Source organism: Capra hircus, chromosome 19 (genome assembly GCF_001704415.2).
Source record: "Capra hircus breed San Clemente chromosome 19, ASM170441v1, whole genome shotgun sequence".
In the NCBI taxonomy this organism is placed as follows: domain Eukaryota; kingdom Metazoa; phylum Chordata; class Mammalia; order Artiodactyla; family Bovidae; genus Capra; species Capra hircus.
The window spans coordinates 19203211-19223099 of NC_030826.1; the positions used below are offsets into that span (position 1 = coordinate 19203211).

Below are 19889 nucleotides of genomic sequence, written 5' to 3' on the forward strand. Positions count from 1 at the left end.
GGCATTCCAGAGAAGCAACGTAGCCAAGCTGGTATGTCCCTTTGTGGGGGATTTTTGTCCAAGCAGAGGCAACCCCACCGCCACCCCACCAACCCTAACTGTGTACAGCTTAAGGCTGCTTTCCTTACAAAACACACACATACATATACAGTGTGGTTAAAATAAAATATATTTCGTATAAATATGTCCATCATGGAATCATACAAGGAAGGCCCAAGAGGCAGACTGGGGTTTGCTTGTTTTAAATACAGAGGCATAAATAACTGTACATGGGCAGTTAAATACAGAGTGGCGTGACAGCGCCTCCTAGTGGTCACTCCAAATGGTGCAATCAAGGAAGTTCCATCTTTCTCACCTCCTGGCCAGAACGGCTGCAGATTTAGTCTCCAAGGGACCAGGGAGGCCTGTCTCTCCATCACCCCGGAGCAGGGGCTCAAGAGAGACAAAAGGTTCCACTCTGTCTCCAAGGCTGCTACTTGGTAGCAGGTCAAGTAAAGGGTTTGGGAGGGAAGGAGATGGGGAAATAAAATGAGAAGCTTGGGGATATGATCTCCCTTCAATCTCTCCAGTCCTGTGACCCCAGATAATCGAGAGTGGGTGCCATCATTAAGGTCCATGGCAGCAGCTTTAACTTCTGTTGGCGCCTGGAGCCCTGGGATCGCTGGGCGCTGCCCCATCCTTTTTCATCTCATAGGGAAATACAGCACCAAAGATGTCTTCATGATAGCGCTTCTGGCTCTTTAAGGGAAAACAGAGACCAAGGTATTAATATCAGCTCTGTTGGTGCAGCCCCCTCTCACTCAGCAAGTCCAGGGTTCCCTGGTTTCCCCATCACATGGACAGTCATGAACTATTTGCCTTCCCAATTGCCATGCTTCGATTAGATTTGAATCTCACTTAAGACTCTTTAACTCTCATGAGCATCCACTCTGGTGTGGACCACAAAACATCTCCCCAAGCTTTATGATGGCCATTATAGCCTCTTCACTGGAAAAGACCCCGATGCCGGGGAAGACAGAAGGCAGGAGAAGGGGATGACGGAGGACGAGGTGACTGCATGGTTGAGGTTGACTCAACGAACACGAGTCTGAGCAAGCTCCGGGAGATGGTGAAGGACCGGGAAGCCTGGCGTGCTGCAGTCCACTGGTCGCAAAGAGTCAGACACAACTGAGCGACTGAACAATAACAAAGCCTGCCCTGTGCTTGTCCCACAGGGCTCCAGGCACTGGGGGCTCGGGGATGAATATGGTTGGGAAATGCTGTGCACTTTCTCCCGGTCTTCAAGCTCTTTGATGCACAGCAGCGTGTGAGGGACTCTGAGTGTCTTGCAGAAAATCAACACGTTTGCCTTTGTCCAACTGAGCAACCAGATCAGGACGGACAGGCAGGCCTTCTAGCACCTCACCAGCTCTGGCCTCCTGCCCTCTCTAGGATCCCTTTGAGATCGGTCTGAGCCTGAGTCCCCTGGTCCCGGCTCCCAGGCCCGTGCCTGTGCCCCGCATCCCGAGCCCACACACCACCAGTGGTCCTACCTTGAGCTGGAAGAAATAGTCCTCCACCTGTTCCTCGTCCAGGCTCAGCGCAGTAGCCATCAGCTGCTTCAGGCTGTGGGCCACGTCCCGGGCCATGCGCACGTCCCCGCAGACATAGAGGTGGCCTTGCTCTTCATGGAGCACACGAAGCACCTCGCCTGCCAGCCGCTGCCGCAGGATGTCTTGAACATAGACCTGAAACCAGAGGAGATGGTGGGTCCAGGGCCCCGCTATTGAGGGCAAAGGCTGCGGTCAGGCCTCCTGGCCATGGGGAGGTGGGGAGCAGGCACAAGGGGCTGTGGGGTGAGCACCCTCCCAGCCAGGGCCTTGCATGGGGACAATCAAGGTCGAGATGAGGAGGTGCACTGGCGCCCTGCCTGGCCCAGGCCTGAGCTGGGGCTGGAGAGGTGAACACCGGCCACAGCCCTGTCCTTGAGGAGCTGACCTCCAGTGAAGCTCCCAGATTTAGCACACTTGCTCTGAATTTAGCACACTTCAAAGAGGCATCAATCAAGCCACTTGTCCTGCCCAGGGCTCTGAAGCCCATCTGCTTACACCCCAGAAAAGGGAGCCTCTCAGCACAGACTGTCCAGGGGACCCTCCTTGTAATTCAGAGCAGGGTTCCCCAGATATTCAGAAGTCCTAGAGTCAATCGGGGACTCCTTGCTCTTGCTTCACACAAGTGATGCCGCCAGGCACAGAGATGCCACCAGGCACGGAATACCAGTGTGGGAGGGGCCCAATGGGACAAGTTCACAAAGGCTGAGCCAAGAGAATGTTCTGACTGCCCAGGCTCTTAGGGCAAAGTGCTTACTGGGGTAGCAGAGTGAGTCAGCAGGCCATTCAGGGAACAGCAGCCACCCTCCAGCCTTGTGGTGCCTGGACCACCACCCACCCAACAGTTGTACATCCAGAGTGGGGAGCCTTCAGCAGGCTGGGCACGGGGGATGAACCCATACATGACCCTGACTAGCCCTGACCATCTCAGGACCTGTCTCTTCTCCTGGAAGAGTAAACATACTATCAGTAGCTTCACAGCACCGCTCTGGTGACTGCATAATTGCTTCCATTTTATTTTTAAATATTTATTTGGCTGCACTGGGTCTTTGTTTCGGCCTGCAGGATCTTTAGTTGCAGGATGCGTGATACAGATCCCTGACCAGGGATGGAACTCGGTCCCCTGCATTGGGAGCACGGAGTCTCAGCCCCTAGAACACCAGGCAAGCCCCTTGCCTCTATTTTGGAGCTGAGGAGGTGAAGGCTCACAGAGGCAAGGGGCTTGTGGGGAGCCAGACACCCACCACAGCCTGCTCTGTTGATGCTCCACCCTCTCTACACACGCAGTTGTGGCATTTACCTTGGGCTGGTCAGGCAGGCGGGAATAGGCTGTGTGCACCTCGTGCAGCACCCCCTTGCGGGCCATCTCCAGCATCTCCTCCCAGTAGAGGTGGTCCTCTTCCGGGCGGCGGCACCCGAAAACCAGGGTCATGCGGCCGCCCTGGAGCCCTGCAAGACCCAGAGCAGGTTGCAGTTACCAGGGTGGCCAGCAGAGGGCAGGCGGATCTTGCTGCAAGGCTGGCTGAGCTGGGCACCCAACTGGAATCCCATTTCACCGCCACATCCTATCTAAAATAGTACTGTCCCTATTTTACAAATACAGAACCTGAGGCCCAGAGCATTCATATCATTTTTCCACACAGGCTGAGGTAAACTTGGGAGAGGGGCCAGGAAACGTCTGTGGGATGGTTACAGTTACAGTTTTACTCCTAGGCAGGCACTGGGCACCGCCCCTCCCCATCCCCGGGAGCCCTCCAGTTATACCTTTGTGCTCAGCCTCATGGAGCCGCTGCTGCCAGAAACTGCGGAAGGGGGCGATGCCCGTGCCGGGCCCGATGAGGATGCAAGGACGGGAGCGGTCCTCAGGAAGCTGGAAGCCGCTGGCACTGAGGGGACAGAAGGAAAGAGGTCCTATCCTCAGACACTCTGGGTCCAACGCACACACACAGGACAGGGGCACGGTTGGAGGCAGCAGTGTTGAGGGGCGGGGGGTTGCAGTGGAGACAACGAGCTCAAATTTGGTTTCCCAAGTCCAGCAGGCTATTTCATGTCCCCCACCCAGGTGAACTACATTCACCATCACCTCACCCTGGGGTCCTTTGGGAAAAAGGCTGAGCCTCGTTGTTCTGAGCCCACCACCACTGTCAACTTCTGTCCCTGCTAGAGACCTGGCTGTGCTCTATTGCTAGGGGTTAGAATGGAGAGGCCCAGTGTGATGACCCCAGTGCCTTCTTTACAGGCCAATAGACCCAGAGTGGCATCTAAACCCCAAAGCCTCCCTTTCAACCCAGTATTCCCCAGGGCCAGTGGTCCCGCAGTAGACACAGTGGAGAGAGTGCCTACCTTCGCACAAAGCAGGGCACTGGGTCCTGGGGCTTCAAGCTGCTGAGCCACGTGCTGCAGACACCATGGTGCAGGGGACCTTGGCCATCTGCAAGGACAGCACACACTGACCAACATGGCCCCCGCCACCCGTGCACGAACACTTTCAGTGGCTCCTCCCTGAACTGCCCGCTCAGGCACTCAATAGGCTTTAATCAGAGGGCTGCTTTTCTTCCTGGTTCTGAGCTCTACTCTCTATGTGCCCAGAGTTGGCAAAAGCTGAAAGGGACTCAGAGCGGGCAAGGCGCTCTCGCTGCAGAAGCCGAGTCTCAGAGAGGGGAGGTGACTTGTACAAGGCCCCTCAGGTAACAGTAGAATCAGGTCACAACTCAGCTTCCCTAACTCCTACTCCAGTGCTTCTACCAAGAAGTCCTGTTGGTTTCCCTCAGGGCGGAATCCTGCTTTCACAGGATGTGCACCTGCCTCCGCTTCCCGAGGACTGAGCCCTGGCCTCTGCGGATGTTCTTTGAGTGAAAGTCGCTCAGTCACGTTTGACTCTTTGCGACCCCATGGGCTGTAACTGTAACCTGCAAGGCTCCTCTGTCCATGGAATTCTCCAGGCAAGAATACTGGAGTGGGTAGCCATTGCCTCTTCCAGAGGATCTTTCCAACCCAGGGATGGAACCCAGGTCTCCTGCAAATGTTCTTTAGCAGAGCAAAGAGGGTCTCTGCCTGGCTTTCAGAAACCATGTGAATGTACTTCTCAGATCACATCTATAAAGAAGTTAGCTCGGTGCCTGTTTCATAGAGATCTCTCCCATACTCGTCCCACTGCTGTTAACAGGTCTGGAAGATGAGTGTTTAATGATGAGGAAATCATCATTTAATGATGAACGGCTGCCCAGTAAGTAGCAGACTTGGGCTGTTCCACAGCCACTGCCCCAGCCTCACCTCGGGTGCGGTACGTGAGCACGGCCACAGTGAGGTGGATCTCCGTGGGTCTGAGGTCCCTGGAGGAGCTGATGGAGTAGTACCGGGGCTTCAGAATAGGGAGCTGGGAGAGCAGGAAGCTGGCAGATACCCGCAGGGACGGGAATTCCTCCAGCACCTCCAGGAATGTGGGGCTGTTGGTGAACTTCCACTTGTTGTAATCTGAGGGCTGAAAGCCAAGGGCAATGTGAGTGTCTCCGGGAGCTTGCTCCACACGGAGGGAAGAGGCTGTCACAATTCAGTATTCATTCATTCACTCACTCGTTCATTCCCACAGCAAATACTTCAAAGAACTGGGTGCTGTCCATGGTGCTGAAAACATTAAGCTGGAGAGGAGTAGCATTTCTCTAATCTGTGTGCTTAGAACCTTACTGTCAACAACTGGTGGGCAGCAGTCAAATTTTTATCATAACCTAATTTGGGGGAGAGCTTTGGAATCACATCCTGGAGGAGGAAATGGCAACCCACTCCAGTATTGTTGCCTGGAGAACTCCATGGACAGAAGAGCCTGGCGGGCTACAGTCCATTGGGTCACAAAGAGTAGGACATGACTGAGCGACTAATACCTTGGAATCATACAGACCTGGGTTCAAACCTTGCCTGAAGGCTCTTACTATTTGTGGGATCTTGTCCCCATTACTTCACCTTTGTGGAGTGAGGGCAGCATCGCCTACCTCGTGGGGATGTTGTGAGAATTAAGTGAGAAAATGTGTGCCAAGTTAGTGCAGTGCAGCCACAGGAGGATGGCAGTGGAGGTGACTGGAATCAAGATAAGTAGAGATAATGGTGATGGTAATAACGATATCCAGTGCCTTTGCAAAGGGCTTCCCTGGCAGCTCAGTTGGTAAAGAATCCATCAGCAACGCAGGAGACCCCAGTTTGATTCCTGGGTCAGGAAGATCTGCCAGAGAAGAGATAGGCTACCCACTCCAGTACTCTTTGGGCTTCCCTTGTGGCTTAGCTGGTAAAGAATCCGCCTGCAATGCAGGAGACCTGGGTTCGATCCCTGGGTTGGAAGTGCCTTTGCAAAGACTTGGGCCTAGAAAGTTTCCTGTGAGTTAATGCATTCTTTCATTCATTTATTAATTCAACTACTACATATCTGTTACTATGTCCATTCATCCACATCATCTATCCTCCAATACTTCCTGAGTTCCAGGCTTCTTCCAGGTGTGGGGAATACAAGAGAGAATGGTTCTCCTTTTCTAGCTAATTTCTGAAGAAGGGCACTTAGGTTGCCTCCTGCAGACATTCAAAACACTCACTTCACTCAATGCAACTATGTCCTAGAAATGGAATGGAAGAGGATGCCTGACTTCCCACCAGCCTTTGACAAGTCACACTTTGGGAAGTTGGGGTGGATCCTCTTGAAGCTTAAAAACCAGCTCTAGGCTCAGGCTCCCCCTGACTCTGGGACCCTGCCCCCAGCCTCACCCACCAGCCCCGACCTTCACCTGGCATAGGGTCTCCAGCCTCTGCCTCTCAGCCTCTTCTGTGGCCAGCTGGGCCAGCTTTCGAAGCAGCAGCTGGGTTGGCGGGGTGGTGATGTCCAGGAAATGGGTGAGAGCCTGGCTGAGTGAGCAAGGTGGCAGTCGCTTGTCCTTGACCCAGTAGCTGCCTGAAGAGGGAAGAAAGGAGACAGGATAGGAAATGGGCCCCATTTAGGTTTCCCAAAGAGTGATAAGGCATCTGGGACAGACATCCTCCACCCTCCAGCAGCAGGGAAGAGAAGACACTGAAATTCTGGTTCCAGGAACAGTAAAAGGGCTCACATGACCAACTCAAATGCAGAGGATGGTGCTCAGTGATAGGACTGCTAGGAAAGGCTGATCAATAGCCCCCTGAAGGGCACCTAAGAGGACACAATCCTGCAAAACTAACCATGCACCAGAGTCCAGTCCCTCTCTGGCACAGACTTGAACTTCAGCAGTACACACACAGGTGAACTACAGACTCACAGTGACTAAATTCACCAAAGACTGATGTACACCCTAGAGGTAGATGAGTTGTTCATTTAGAGAAAAGCCTTTTTCTATCCTGTGGTGGCTGCTTCTGTTATAATTATAATAGTAATTATTATGACTATTCTTGCATATCTGCCCCCCTGTACTAAGTAATAGGTTTTCTGAGGGCAGACATGAAGTCTCATTCATTTTAGCACAGGTATATAGCCCAGATGGGGGCTTCCCTGGTGGCTCAAATAATAAAGAATCCGCCTGCAATGCAGGAGACATGGGCTCGATCCCTGGGTGGGGAAAATCCTCTGGAGGAGGATATGGCAACCCACTTCAGTATTCTTGCCTGGAAAATCCCATGGACAAAGGAGCCTGGTGGGCTACAGTCCATAGGGTCACAAAGAGTCAGACATGACTGAAGTGACTTAGCACACATACACACATAGCCCAGGATATAGACGTTTTGTAGCCTGGTATACAGATGGTATTGGGCTTCCCTGGTAGCTCAGAGGGTAAACCATCTGCCTGCAATGCGGGGGACCTGGGTTCAATCCCTGGGTCAGGAAGATCCCCTGGAGAAGGGAATGACAACCCACTCCAGTATTCATGCCTGGAAAATCCAATGGACGGAAGAGCCTGGTAGGCTACCGTCCACGGGGTCGCAAAGAGTCGGACACAACTAAGCGACTTCACTTTCTTTCTTTCTACACAGATGGTGGTGGTGATAGTTTAGTCGCTAAGTTGTGTCCGACTCTTGCAACCTGAGGGACTGTAGCCCACCAGGCTCCTCTGTCCATGGGATTTCTCAGGCAAGAATACTGGAGTGGGTTGCCACTTCCTTCTCCAGTGGATCTTCCTGACCCAGGGGTTGAACCTGAGTCTCCTGCATTGCAAGCAGATTCTTTACTGCTGAGCCACCCGGGAAGCCCCTGGTATATAGATATGAGTGGTTAAAATTTCGAGGAAAAATGAATCAATCAACAGAAGTGGCCAGTTAAGGAAACGAATGAAGGGGAAAGACAGCCCAGCCTCTGGTGTTGGGCAAATAGTTCAAGGAAGAATCCCTTCTTGCTGGAACTATTACAGTCCAGAATATATAGCCCAGAATAAATAGCCCAGAACTATTTGCAAGGCTACTTTGGGGCAGGCTTCAGGAGCCCCCTACTCAGCCAGAAGGACAAGACTAGATGAGTGTCTGCAGCACCACCCATCAGTGGGACTGGGGGGGTGGTGGGAGGACGCTGAGGTCGCCTCCGCCAAGCTCCCCTGCAGAAGGCTCACCATTCTCACAGAGGGTCTCCAGGCGCACGGGCTGGTGCGGGGCAGGGCCATCCACCACTCGCTCAAGGATGCCTTGAACCAGGGCTGGCTGGTTGCATGGGAAAACTCCGAGGTGCTCTCCCGGCAGGTAGCTTGGAGCTTGGCTGCCCTCACAGGAGAGTTCCACCAGGAGGGTGGTGCGGCTGGAGAAGGAAAAAGAGGCCTCTGATGACGCCACCAGGATTTCCTCCCATGCTCCCCGATGGGTGGGCCAGCTTCCCCAGGAAACATGCCCTCCTTTCGTGTTCCTGCCTGGTTCCATGAACACAGGTTGCTGGCATCCCAGGGCTAGGGTGCTCAAGAGGGCTGGGGGCTGATGGGGACCATGGCTTCTCCATGGGGAGAGGATGGGCAGTACCCCTCCCATGCCACCCTCCACGAGAGCTTGGCCACAGACTCTGCCTAAAGAAAGCATGTCGCTGGGAGATACGTGGGCATTGGGACAAACCTTTCCTAGTGTCAGCACAAATATGGTTCTTATTCGAACACAGCCCAGTTTTGCTAATGAATGTAAGGACAGCACAGATCAACCTCTGGAGAATCCACAACACTGGCTGCCTGGCGGGGAAAAGTCCTGCCCTGCCAAAATTTCTGAAAGTTCTTAAGAAAGTGCCAAAGGGTTTGAGTTTCTCTTGCTCTCCTTTTTTCGGTGAAATAGGTAAATCACAAAGGACAGGAAGTAAAGCAGCTGCCTGATTCCCAAGCTGGAAAACTGGCTCGTGGTTAATGCAGACCTGATGTGAAGGTGTTGGTGGCCACAGGGGTGGGCAGTTTAGCTGGTCCTACCAATAGCACCGTAGCTAAGGCCAGCGGACACTTTTGTTTTCTTCTTTCAAAGACTGACTTACTTTGATCTTCCCTTGATTAAAATAAAATCTGTGGGGACCTCCCTGGTGGTCCAGTGGTAAAGAATACGCCTGCCAACACAGAGGGCATGGATTCAATCCCTGGTCCGGGAAGATCCTATATGCCTCGGAGCATCTAAGCCCATGAGCTGCAACTATCAGAGCCTGTGCACCCTAGAGCCTTGCTCCACCTGCACTCCAAAACTAGAGCGTGGCCCCCGCAGACCGCAACTAGAGAAAGCTAGCGCTGCCAAATATAAATGAATACGTAAAATCTGTGGAATTTCACCCCGGAAGTCCTGTCTTCTGCTCTACCTGGATTTCGGACTCTGCAGATTCTGCTGCGATTTGAGCCTCATGGTGAACACAGGCTTGGCGTGCATACTGCTCAGGGCTGTGGAATAGAGAGACGGTGAAGTGGCGACGTGGCTCGTAAGTGTTGGTGGGGCAGCCTGCACGTGCTGAGTCAACTACACCCGACATTCCCCTGGGTGCCACACAGTGACGGTGCTGGGGTTTTCCTTCCCTGCCTGTTTTTTCTCACTATGTTTCTCAATCACAAATAAAGACCCTTGTTCTGACAGAAGGTGCTTGTGCTGCTGCCAGGTGCTGGGAAATGCAATTTAGATGCCCCCAGTACGGGGATTTCTAGAGCATCCCATGGCTTGGGATCCACAGGAGAGCATAGTTGAAGCTGAGGATATCCTAAACATGCAGAAACCTGCAGGACCACCGCAGCTGTGGTACAGACAAGAGGAATCATGGGAGCACAGCATCGATGGGGCCATCCAGAGTTCCCGGACCGCAGCCTGGAATTGCCTCTGCAAAGTGTCCTGCATTAATACCCGGATGCCACTGGAGCTGGAAGGCTGGGGCCCAAATCCCAGCTTGGCCTTGTGCTAGCAACTTGTCGCACCTCCCTGAACTTCAGTTTCTCTGTCTGTGTTTTCCACTTGGGCTGAGTGTCAGAGGTCACTTAGAGCAGGTGGACAAAGAGCCCAGCACAGTGTCCAGCACACGGGAGCACCCTTCTCTTTCCACCACCCTGCCAGGGTTTCCTTCTGAAACCACCCTTCCTCAGAGACCAGACAAGCCCTGGGTCTTACATCCCTACAGACTCTTGGACCCAATGAGAGAGAGACACCTGGTAGCCCTAGACTAGCTGCCTCCGTTCAGAGGGTCCTAGTGGTCTCCTTGGGCTTCCCAGGTGGCACAGTGGTAAAGAATCCATCCACCATTGCAGGAGACACAAGAGACCTGGGTTCGATCCCTGGGTCGGGAAGATCCCCCGGAGGAGGGCATGGTAACCCATTCCAGTATTCTTGCCTGGAGAATCCCATGGAAAGAAGGGCTGGGCGGGCTATAGTCCAGGGAGTTGCAAATAGTCAGACATGACTGAGCAACTAACACACACATGCAGATACACACACACACACACACACACACACACACAGCGTCCTCCTTGACCATAGGCTCAGGGCTCAGACACGCCCACCCCGGCAGGAAGGGCAAGCAAGCTCCGTGTGGTGCAGGGAAGCAATACCTTTGTTGAGGTCCAGAGGCTCTGAGTCCTGCACGAGCCTGTAGTGGTGTGGGTCCCAGGTCACACTGGAAGTGTAGAGCTTGGGGATCTCAATGTGGTGCTTGCCACTGACATCGAATATCTCACAGGCTGCCTGGATGAAGATGGAACAGACCAGTGTTAATAACCATTCCTGTCATCAGCAGCAGCATCACTACCCCTGGGGCTACCACATTCCTTACAACTGAGCCAAGTGCTCTAACTACTAAGGACACTTATCTGGCAGGGCTATTATGAAGACTGTATAAAGTGTCTGGTTCTAGCATGGAGTAGCTGTTGCTGCTATTATGATTATTAATAATGACAACATCTCCTTTTATCTGCATACCCACACCATAAGACAGGTTTGATTGCTCCCATTTTCCTGATGTGGAATCATGTGGAGGAGACCTGGGCTTGGGAATCATGCCGGCCCCTCTTAAGCTGGTGCTCATAAGCCCTGCTGCGGAGTGAAAGACTTTGCTTCGATGAGTTTTCTGTCAGTGGGGTCAAGCCTCAGGCCCTAAAGACCTACTGAGATAGCCCTGTCTCCAAGTTCTCTGTAGCTGGGACACTGAAACAGGACAAGGACGTCAGGAGGTGACCTGGATAATCAGAGAGGGGAAAGATCTTAAACCACAGCTCCCCGAGGGCAGGGAAGCATCTTATCCACTTTCTCCCACCTGAGGGACACATATCTCAGTGGAGCTCTTCTGGGGGCTGTTGGGGTGCAGCAGTGACCTGAGTCCTCCAACCTGCGACCCCGCCCACACTGGGACCATGCCTACAGGGCCTAATGGGGTGGTGACCGCCAGGATGCCTGGCACAGGTGTCTGGGGCACAAGCACACCACAGCCTCCTGCCCATGTGGTGGGGCAGCTCCCAGCTGTGAACCGACCTTGAAGGTTTGCACGGCCCAGCTGCGGAAGGCCTCCTCCTGCCCGCTGAGTTCATCCCCTTCCCCGGTTGGGGCAAGCTGAGAAGCCCCCAGCTGGGACAACTTCTGGTCGATGTCGTGAGCAAAAGCGCAGAACTGAGGGTACATGCTGGAGCCAAGGCCAAACACGGCGTACCTGCCGGAGGAGGACACGCATGGAGCCTGGGTGAGCCGACCCGCCACCTGCCCCAGAGCCAACAAGCCACAGGCCAGCCCCCGGACACGCTCATGCCAGCTGGGCAAGGATCACCAGGGCACGCATCCCCTTCCTGTCTTCCCTGACTGCCGAACCTTGTCATCAACTCCCAAGACCAACCCCACCCCTGGCCTGCAGACCCGAGAAAGGTACTTGGTTTTCCTGCTTTGACCCACGACATCCCTGAGGACAGGCTCTCTTTGGGCCTGGACGTCCCAGAGAAATTCCCTTCTTATACATTCCCAGCTGCATCGTCAGATGGAACCCAGAGTCTGGGAGCAGGGAAGGGCATTACCGGAACTTGTTGGTGAGTTCTTTCAGCATCAAGAGGGACTTCTTCAGTTTCTAGGAAGAGAATCATAGAAGTCTCAGCACACGATCAATGAGAGCACTGCTTTTCCTAGTCATCCACTGGCTCATTTGGAAACTGGCCAGATCTGGCAGGACAAAGTCCAAGATCCTCAAGTGGAAGTTGGTTTATGTGGACCACCTGGCTGGGACTCTGGGACAATTTCAGGCTCAGCAACTCACGGGGGCCTGACCTTTGATGGGGGACCCAGGAGAGCCCAGCCCTGGCCGGGCGGGGGGTGCTGTCTAATAGCAGAGTATCTCTAGAGGGTCTCCTGATGGCACCTGAGCCTTTCTTCTTGTCAGATTGACGATTGGTCCCATATTCTCCGAAATAACCCTGATTTCCCAGAAACTCAAGATAACTTCCCAGTGGCCAGTGGTAAATAACCTGCCTGCAATGCGGGAGATCTGGGTTTGACCCCTGGGCCAGGAAGGGAATGGTTACCCACTCCAGTATTCCTGCCTGGAGAATCCCATGGACAAGGAGCCAGGCAGGCTATAGTCCATCGGGGTCGCAAACACTCAGACATGGCTGAGCAACTAACATTTTCACTTTGTTTTTTTCCAAGATAACTTCAGATGGAAAATCAAATCACATGGAAGGAAAATATTTTTTTTTCTATAATTTTTAAATAGTTACTCCTGTTTCAATTATTTTATTTTCTTGTCCTAAACACTAGGGAAAAAAGATCTCAGATCACTGCCAATGGAGACTTAACACCTCTCTAATACTTGCTTGTTACTCTTTTTGAAGAACGAAGCAAGCCATGATTAAGCAACAGGATCTGGCTAAAATTCAATAACTGTTTGACTTTCATTGGATTTACGTGGGACCACTCTTTGCTGGCTTTCCATTTGTGAGACTGATATAAAGTTTCCTCTAAAAATGAATTTTTGAATTTAAAAAGGCAAGTCAATTTACTGAAATATATTAAGCACATCATAGGCTTGGCGGCTCGAGTATACACCAGTAATTACCAAGGAGGAAGGCTGATGGCTAACGTTAGGGCAACCCAGAGTGATCGGAGCTCTCACTCCCAAATGCCCTCCTTAGGACGTGCTGAGTCCCCATGTTCTTTCCTTGGTCCTTTCGGGCCCTTACCAGCCGCCAGACCCCTGGGCCCTGGGCCCTGGGCCACCCACCTCTCCGTTGCCAGGGGAGTCTCCGTTGCCAAAAGTGCTGGTCACCACCAGCAGCAGCTGTTCCTCCTCCAGATGGCTCAGCTGGTACTGATCCATGCAGAGAACCTGCAGAGCATCCAGGGTGGATGTCAGCCCTCGCTTCCCAGGCTGACTCCCTCCACGCCCTCCCCAGGCATCCAGCGCTTGGGTCCCTGTCATCAGCTCTGTCCCCTGGTGCCTGCCATGGTGGAGGTAAGTACTTAACAAGTCCCTGCCAACCTAATCTATTTGCACACAGCGTCCTCGGTTCTTTGACTCTCCCACGGCTAGCACATCAGCCAGCCCTGGGGGGGTCTGCCTCCAAAACACTTCATGTCCCACATCACGTCTTACCACTTGCACCGCTATTTCGGATTCCGAGAATGCGGACATATTTTTCACAAAAACAGGATGAGTGGGTTACAAAATTGCTCAACTCCTTTGGCATCTTGGAAACACAAATGCTTTGCCTGAAGCTAATCTCAGGTGAAACACGTCAGGGCCTCAGGTTTCTACCCAGGCCAGCCTGACCTGGGATGCCTTCAGTGAGTTCAGTGACGGAGGCTCAAATCCAACACTGCTAGAGGGAATGAGTCACCCTTCGGGGTTTGTTTTATTTCTCTGCATCTTATCCATTCTCTGCGTCCTTCGCCTTTAGGCCCACAGCCCGTATAGGAGGTGCTCTGCAAATGTGAATAACATTCCCCTGGGACAGTTCATGTATATGGAGACATGGCATCATTAGGAACATGTTTCTCAAATTGTGTTTTCTGGAACACTATGAAAAGCTTATCTACTGGGTAAGTTGGGAAATCGGGACACATATCTCTCCTTCTATCACAGAGTTGCAAAGTATGCTTCAGGGCTACCTAGGAGCAGAGCAATCACTGTCACTCCTCCCAGACTTCCCCACACACAGGCCGAGGCAGCTACCTTGGGGTTGAAGGCACAGCTGAACAAAGCCCCAAGGTCTTGGGCCAGCGTTTCCGATCTCCCTGTCTCTGTTGCAAAGAGGATCGTGGCTCTGACCCGGGATGACATGGCCTTCTGCATCAGCACCGAGGCGAAGAACACGGCTCTGTGGGGACAGACAGTGTAGGTGCCAAGTCAGCCTTCCAAACAGGAAGCTTAAAGCAGGGCAGGTTGAGGGAAAAGAATCCAGGTCAACCTGCCACTCAGGTCCTTTGGGAAAATAGAGGAGAGAGAACTCTGGGGCAGAGGTGGCAGGTGACCCATGGAATTGGGGTCTGGTGGCACCTGCGGTAAAGAACCCATCTGCCAATGCAGGAGACGTAATGAGACACAAGTTCGATCCCTGGATCAGGAAGATCCCCTGGAGGAGGGCATGACAATCCACTCCAGTATTCCCGCCTGGAGAATTCCATGGCCAGGGTCGCAGAGTCAGACGCGACTGAAGTGACTTATCATGCACGCACATCTGGGAATCAAACCCTTTCTCTCTCTTTTTAAATAGTTTTAATATGCTTTTTAAAAAAGATTTAAAAACTCTTTATTGGATTTGTTACAATGCTGCCTCTGTTTTATGCTTTAGTGTTTGGGCCATGAGGCACATGGGATCTTAGCACCCCCAGCAGGGATCAAACCCACGCACCAGTGGAAGCGCTGAGTCCTAACCACTGGACTGCCAGAGAAGGCCCTCCAAACCCTTTCTCTTTGTTCCCTGTCCATCAAGGCCTAGAAGGAAGGGCTGCCATTCAGATGTCAACATCAACCATTCCCACTTACTTGATCAAGACCTTGAATCGAATCTCTCTTCTCTGGGGCCTCCGCCTCTCGTCCTGCCAGACGTGGGTTTTCCAGGCCTCCACCTTCAGAAAAGAGGGCAGTTATGTGGGCAAGACAGGCCCTGGCTTGGTTCTGGCTTGGAGAGACAGAGGGCTCTTTGTGCCTCTTGTAAGTTGGGGGCGGGGTGGGGAGGCAAGCAGGCCCTGTCCGCACCCCCTCACTGAGAGCCACACAGGGAAGGGCTGCGTCTGTCTGTCTCCCTCAAACCTGAAGCTCCTGTCTGGCACAGATCAGCTGATTTTCATTCAACTGTCCCCCTGGAAGGAGGGGCCACGTGTCTCTTTTCTCTTGATGTCTCACCACTGGGAAGCCTATATAGACTGTATGTCAGGCACAGTCTGACCTGGGATGCTGCTGAGAGTTGAAGGAGGTGCTGGGACAACAGGCCCAGAGTGTCCTGGGCAGCCAGTCACCCTCCTTCTCACCTTTAGAGCAAGGAAGCTCCTCCCTAAATCTAACCAAGGTCCTTTTTGATAAAAAGGAAAAAAAGAGCCCGTTTCACTGGGTGGCAGTTCCTGAGTGCACTCTGGGTAGGGCACCGGGCTGGGCTATCTGTGCATTGGCTCAAGGGATTTTTGACCACCTCTGCCATCATGGAGCTGATACCCATCTTTCCAGAGATGAAAAAATCAGGGCTTAGATGAGTGCAATGACCCACCCGAGGTCACACAGCTAGGAAGTGGGAGAATCACCCCAGATGTATGTGGCTGGGAGCCAGGCTCCTGACCACGGTGCTCTGTGACTGTCCACACCCCTCCCAGGCAGGCGGCCACAATGGGTGTGCAGAGCACTGGGCTACTAAAGGTACAATGAAAGGTGTTTCCTCCAGTCTCAGCTCTGTGGAAATGGACAAAAGCATCCTTGAGGGAAGCCCAGAAAGCATTAAATATATGCCTCTGTGTCCCTGATTCTTCCCTGTATGTCCTGCACGAGTGAGCATACACATGCACACGCAAACACACACGCATGTGCGGACACACACAGTCTGAGTGTGTCTCCACCCCTGAGTTCCCGAGGGAGTAGAGGAAGCCCCCTCTTTTACCTGGTAGTAGTAGAAAGGGGACAGGATGTAATTTAGCATTTCCTGGTGGAACACGGGGGTGATGCTTCCAGAAATCGGGGGGACCAGCCAAATCCAGTCAGCTGGGCAGCCCCCTCGGGAGCGGTACTCATTCTGCATGTACTTCATGAAGGACTCTGCAGCGGAGTGGTGGTCCATGATGGTCACATTCTGCTTCTAAATCGGAAGGGGGCAAGAAGGCGAGTGGATGAGAGGAGTAAGGAGAGTGGCCGGGGAGCTGCAGGGCTCCCGGATGGACCATGGGAGGGCCTGGCAATCTGTAAAAATGGAGTGTAATCCCCTGGACCCATTCTCACTGATGACAATAAATACCCAAATGCAAGGTACAGCCAGAGCCTCTGAGGAGCCCAAGCAAGCACAATAGCCGTGGTCAGCCCTCAGACCACAGGCTGCCGCCCTTGGCCCTCTGGGGGCGGCGTCCAGCTTCTCAGGCCATGCTCACACTCTCCCCAAACTCCCAGCAAATGGCTCTCTGGATGCTGTTGAATCAAACCACGGTGCCTTTTTTGTCACTTGTTGGCAGAGAGTTCCAGGAATCACCTCCCAAAGGAGTGGCTGTCTCAGCTAAGAAGGAACTAGACATCTCTGAAGAGGGCTGAAGCCCTGGGGGAACTACAGCGTATCAAAGACAAATTACCACCATATCCCACATCTTAAAGTTAGAATCCAAGGAGCCTGAGCCTTTTTGGAATGATTCAGTAAGAGCAGCCACATTGTCTGGCGCAACTCATGCAGTCAAGGGACATTTGTTTCATGGAGTAGTTCAAACCTTGGGCTCTCAATAGCTCTGTGACCTTGAGCTATTAGTTCCTTAACCTCAGTTTCCTCATCTGTAAAATGGGGATGGTAACAGTTGGTACATCATCATGCTGTTGAAAGGATGCAATAAATAAGGGACATGCCTGGGGGTCCAATTGCTAAGAATCTGCTTGCAAGAGGGAACATGGGTTCAGTCCCTAGTCTGGGAAGTAAGATCCCACCTGCCATGGGGCAGCTAAGCCCATGCACAGCAACTACTGAGCCCATGTGCCCTACAGCCCGTGCTCTGAAACAAGAGACGCTACCGAAATGAGAAGCCCATGCACAGCAAGCAGAGAGCAGCCTCTATTCACTGCAACCAGATGAAAGCCTGTGCACAACCACGAAGACCCACCACAGCCAAAAATAATTTTTAAAAATCTTAAAATAGTTAACAAGTAAATCATAAAACATGCTCAGTAAATGTTAGCTGCTATTATTATTTCTATCTACCAGGAACTGCATATAGAGGTGGAAGACGCAGCCCTGTTTCTGCCTTAGATCGTGTTCTAACTGTGGGGAGGCAGAAGGACCTCAGCCGTTTCACATGGTCTGACAGAAGCTATGACGGAGGTCAGAGCAGGTGCTGACGGAGGGCTGAGGGAGGGCTATGCTCAGACAGGGTCCCGGAGCAGAGATGGGGGACTTTAGAGACAGCTTCTAAGAGGAGGTGAGTTCCTTAGAGACAGCTTCTAAGAAGAGGTGAGTTTTGAGAGACGGGTACAAGTTAGGCAGCGGACGGGCATTGCTTGAGACCAGGTCAGGAGGCAGGAGAGGAGCCCGCTGGTGGAGGGACTAGTAGGACCAGCCACGCCTTGTAAACTTTTAAATACACAGCAACCAGGGGCTTCCCTGGTGGCTCAGACGGTAAAGCATCTGCTTGCAACGTGGGAGACCAAGGTTTGATCCCTGGGTCGGGAAGATCCCCTGGAGAAGGGCATGGCAGCCCACTCCAGTATTCTTGCCTAGAAAATCCCATGGCTAGAGAAGCCTGGTGGACTACATACAGTCCATGGGGTGGTAGAGTCGGACACGACTGAGCGACTAACACTTCACTTTTCACACAGCAGCTGCTGGACGCCAGACCAGTTTTAGGCTCCGGAGCTGATGGTGATAGTGGTGGGAATGGCTGCAACAGTAATAAATAATAATAACAACAAAACTGATGCTGGACTTCCCTGGTGGTCCAGTGGCTAAGACTCAGCTCTCAATGTGGGAGGCAGCGGGGACTAGGTTTGATCCCTAGGTGAGGAGCTACTAATATTTAACAGATTCTACATGCTGCAACTAAAAGATTCCTCAAGCCGCAATGTAAAAGGGTCCTGCATGCTGCGATGAAGACTGAAGATCTGTGTGCAGCCACTAAGACCAGGTATAGCCAAATACATAAATAAAACAGAAAAAAAAAACTAATGCTTTTTGAGTGTTCACTGTGGGTCAGGAACTGCAGCTAAACAATTTGCATTGGTTTTCATTTCATTTTTACTGTAACCTAGTGAGGGAGGTATCATTATTATCTCTGTTTTGCAGATGAGGAAATGAGCCCAAGTCTTTTGAAGCTGACCCCGAAGGAGGGTCACGGGGAAGTCCTGCCTGGAGATTCTCAAGCAGTGGAGGGATGTGGTCAGCAGTGGTCAGGAGACTGCTGAGGGTCAGCAGATTTTCTGGGATGTATCCACATCCTGCCAATGTCAGAGCTGATTCTGGGGTCAGGATGTGTGGTCCACAGCCTTGGGGCCTTCCCAAGCTGGGCCAGCTGCAGGGGGCTCTTCCTGTCTTGTCTCAGAGCTTCCCCATGCCCCCTACTCCCCACAATCAGGCATGAGCTTGACCTGTCTATAGGGTGACCAGCCCTAGGGAACAGTGCGTATGTATTTACTGGGTGTTTAAAGTCAGCTCCCGCTACTTTCCACAAGGTCAGGGTTTCTATCTGTTTTGTTCACTGCTCATATTCTTGGCCTGGCCTAGTGCCTGACACATGAAAAATGTACAGTAAAACTTTGCTGAATGAATGGATGACTCTCAGCCCAGTGGCCGGGCTTCCAGGACATCTGCCTGCTTTGTGGAGATGATTCCAGCTTCTAAAGCAATAATAGCTTCACACGTCCCATGGCTCCTTCCCACAAGGGGAGTGTTGATATGAGAGAGAGCAGCAGATGGGCCAGAGGGCTCAGCCCCACACAGAAACCAGCCTGCTGTGTGTGGTGGACGCTGCTGCCCAGATAGGGAAGCAAGAGTAACTTGTGTGGACGTGGGCTCTGGGTCTTTCATCCAGTGAATACATTTTTAGCATCTCCACGTGCCAGACACTCTTCTAGGCTCCAGGGGTAGAGCAGTGAACAAGAGAGACAAGGTCCCTGCCACATGGAGCTTACATTCTAACAGGGCAAACAAAGAAAGGAGACGGACTTCTCTGGTGCTCCAGTGGTTAAGAATCTACCTGCCAATGCAGGAGACATGGGTTCGATCCTTGATCAGGGAAGATCCCTCATGCCACGAGGCAACTAAGCCCGCACACCACAGCTACTGAGCGCATGTGCTGCAAGTACTGAAGCCCACGTGCGCAGGAGCCCACGCTCCACGATAAGAGACGCCACTGCGATGAGAAACTCGCGCACCACAACCAGAGAGCAGCCTCCGCTCGCAGCAACTAGCGAAACCCGTGCACAGCAACAAGGACCCAGCGCAGCCACAAATAAGCACAGAAAGAAAACCAGAAAGGAAGAGAGGGACTATGTCAGGATCTGATAAGGATTGCGAAGGAAAAGAAAGGGGTAAAGGAATAAGAGACAGGATGAAGGGGGGTGAGCGTGCCATTTTTATGGTGCAGAGAGGGCTGCTCTGAAGAGGTGATAATTGAGACCTGGCTGAAGGGAAGGAGCTGGTCATAGGATGATTCGTGGTGAGAGTTTTAGGCAGAGGGAAAAGCAAGTGCAAAGGCCCTACGGTGGGGACCATCTTGGTGAGCTTGAATAAA

At 52.5% G+C, this 19889-nt stretch overlaps 1 protein-coding gene across 1 annotated transcript in view; it reads right to left on the reverse strand.

Annotated features, from left to right (window-relative positions):
- Positions 152-19889, reverse strand: part of NOS2 (nitric oxide synthase 2) — a 42489-nt gene continuing 22751 nt past the window's right edge. Inside the window, exons 12-27 of the mRNA XM_013971952.2 lie at positions 16076-16270; positions 14974-15056; positions 14161-14305; positions 13210-13314; positions 12011-12060; positions 11481-11655; positions 10565-10697; positions 9337-9415; positions 8138-8319; positions 6356-6519; positions 4863-5070; positions 3933-4020; positions 3354-3475; positions 2890-3038; positions 1533-1727; positions 152-738 (exon numbers count right to left, since the gene is read on the reverse strand). Coding sequence (XP_013827406.2) covers positions 628-738; positions 1533-1727; positions 2890-3038; positions 3354-3475; positions 3933-4020; positions 4863-5070; positions 6356-6519; positions 8138-8319; positions 9337-9415; positions 10565-10697; positions 11481-11655; positions 12011-12060; positions 13210-13314; positions 14161-14305; positions 14974-15056; positions 16076-16270 — 2184 coding nt within the window. The 3' untranslated portion in view covers positions 152-627. The remainder of the gene's footprint in view (positions 739-1532; positions 1728-2889; positions 3039-3353; positions 3476-3932; positions 4021-4862; positions 5071-6355; positions 6520-8137; positions 8320-9336; positions 9416-10564; positions 10698-11480; positions 11656-12010; positions 12061-13209; positions 13315-14160; positions 14306-14973; positions 15057-16075; positions 16271-19889) is intronic.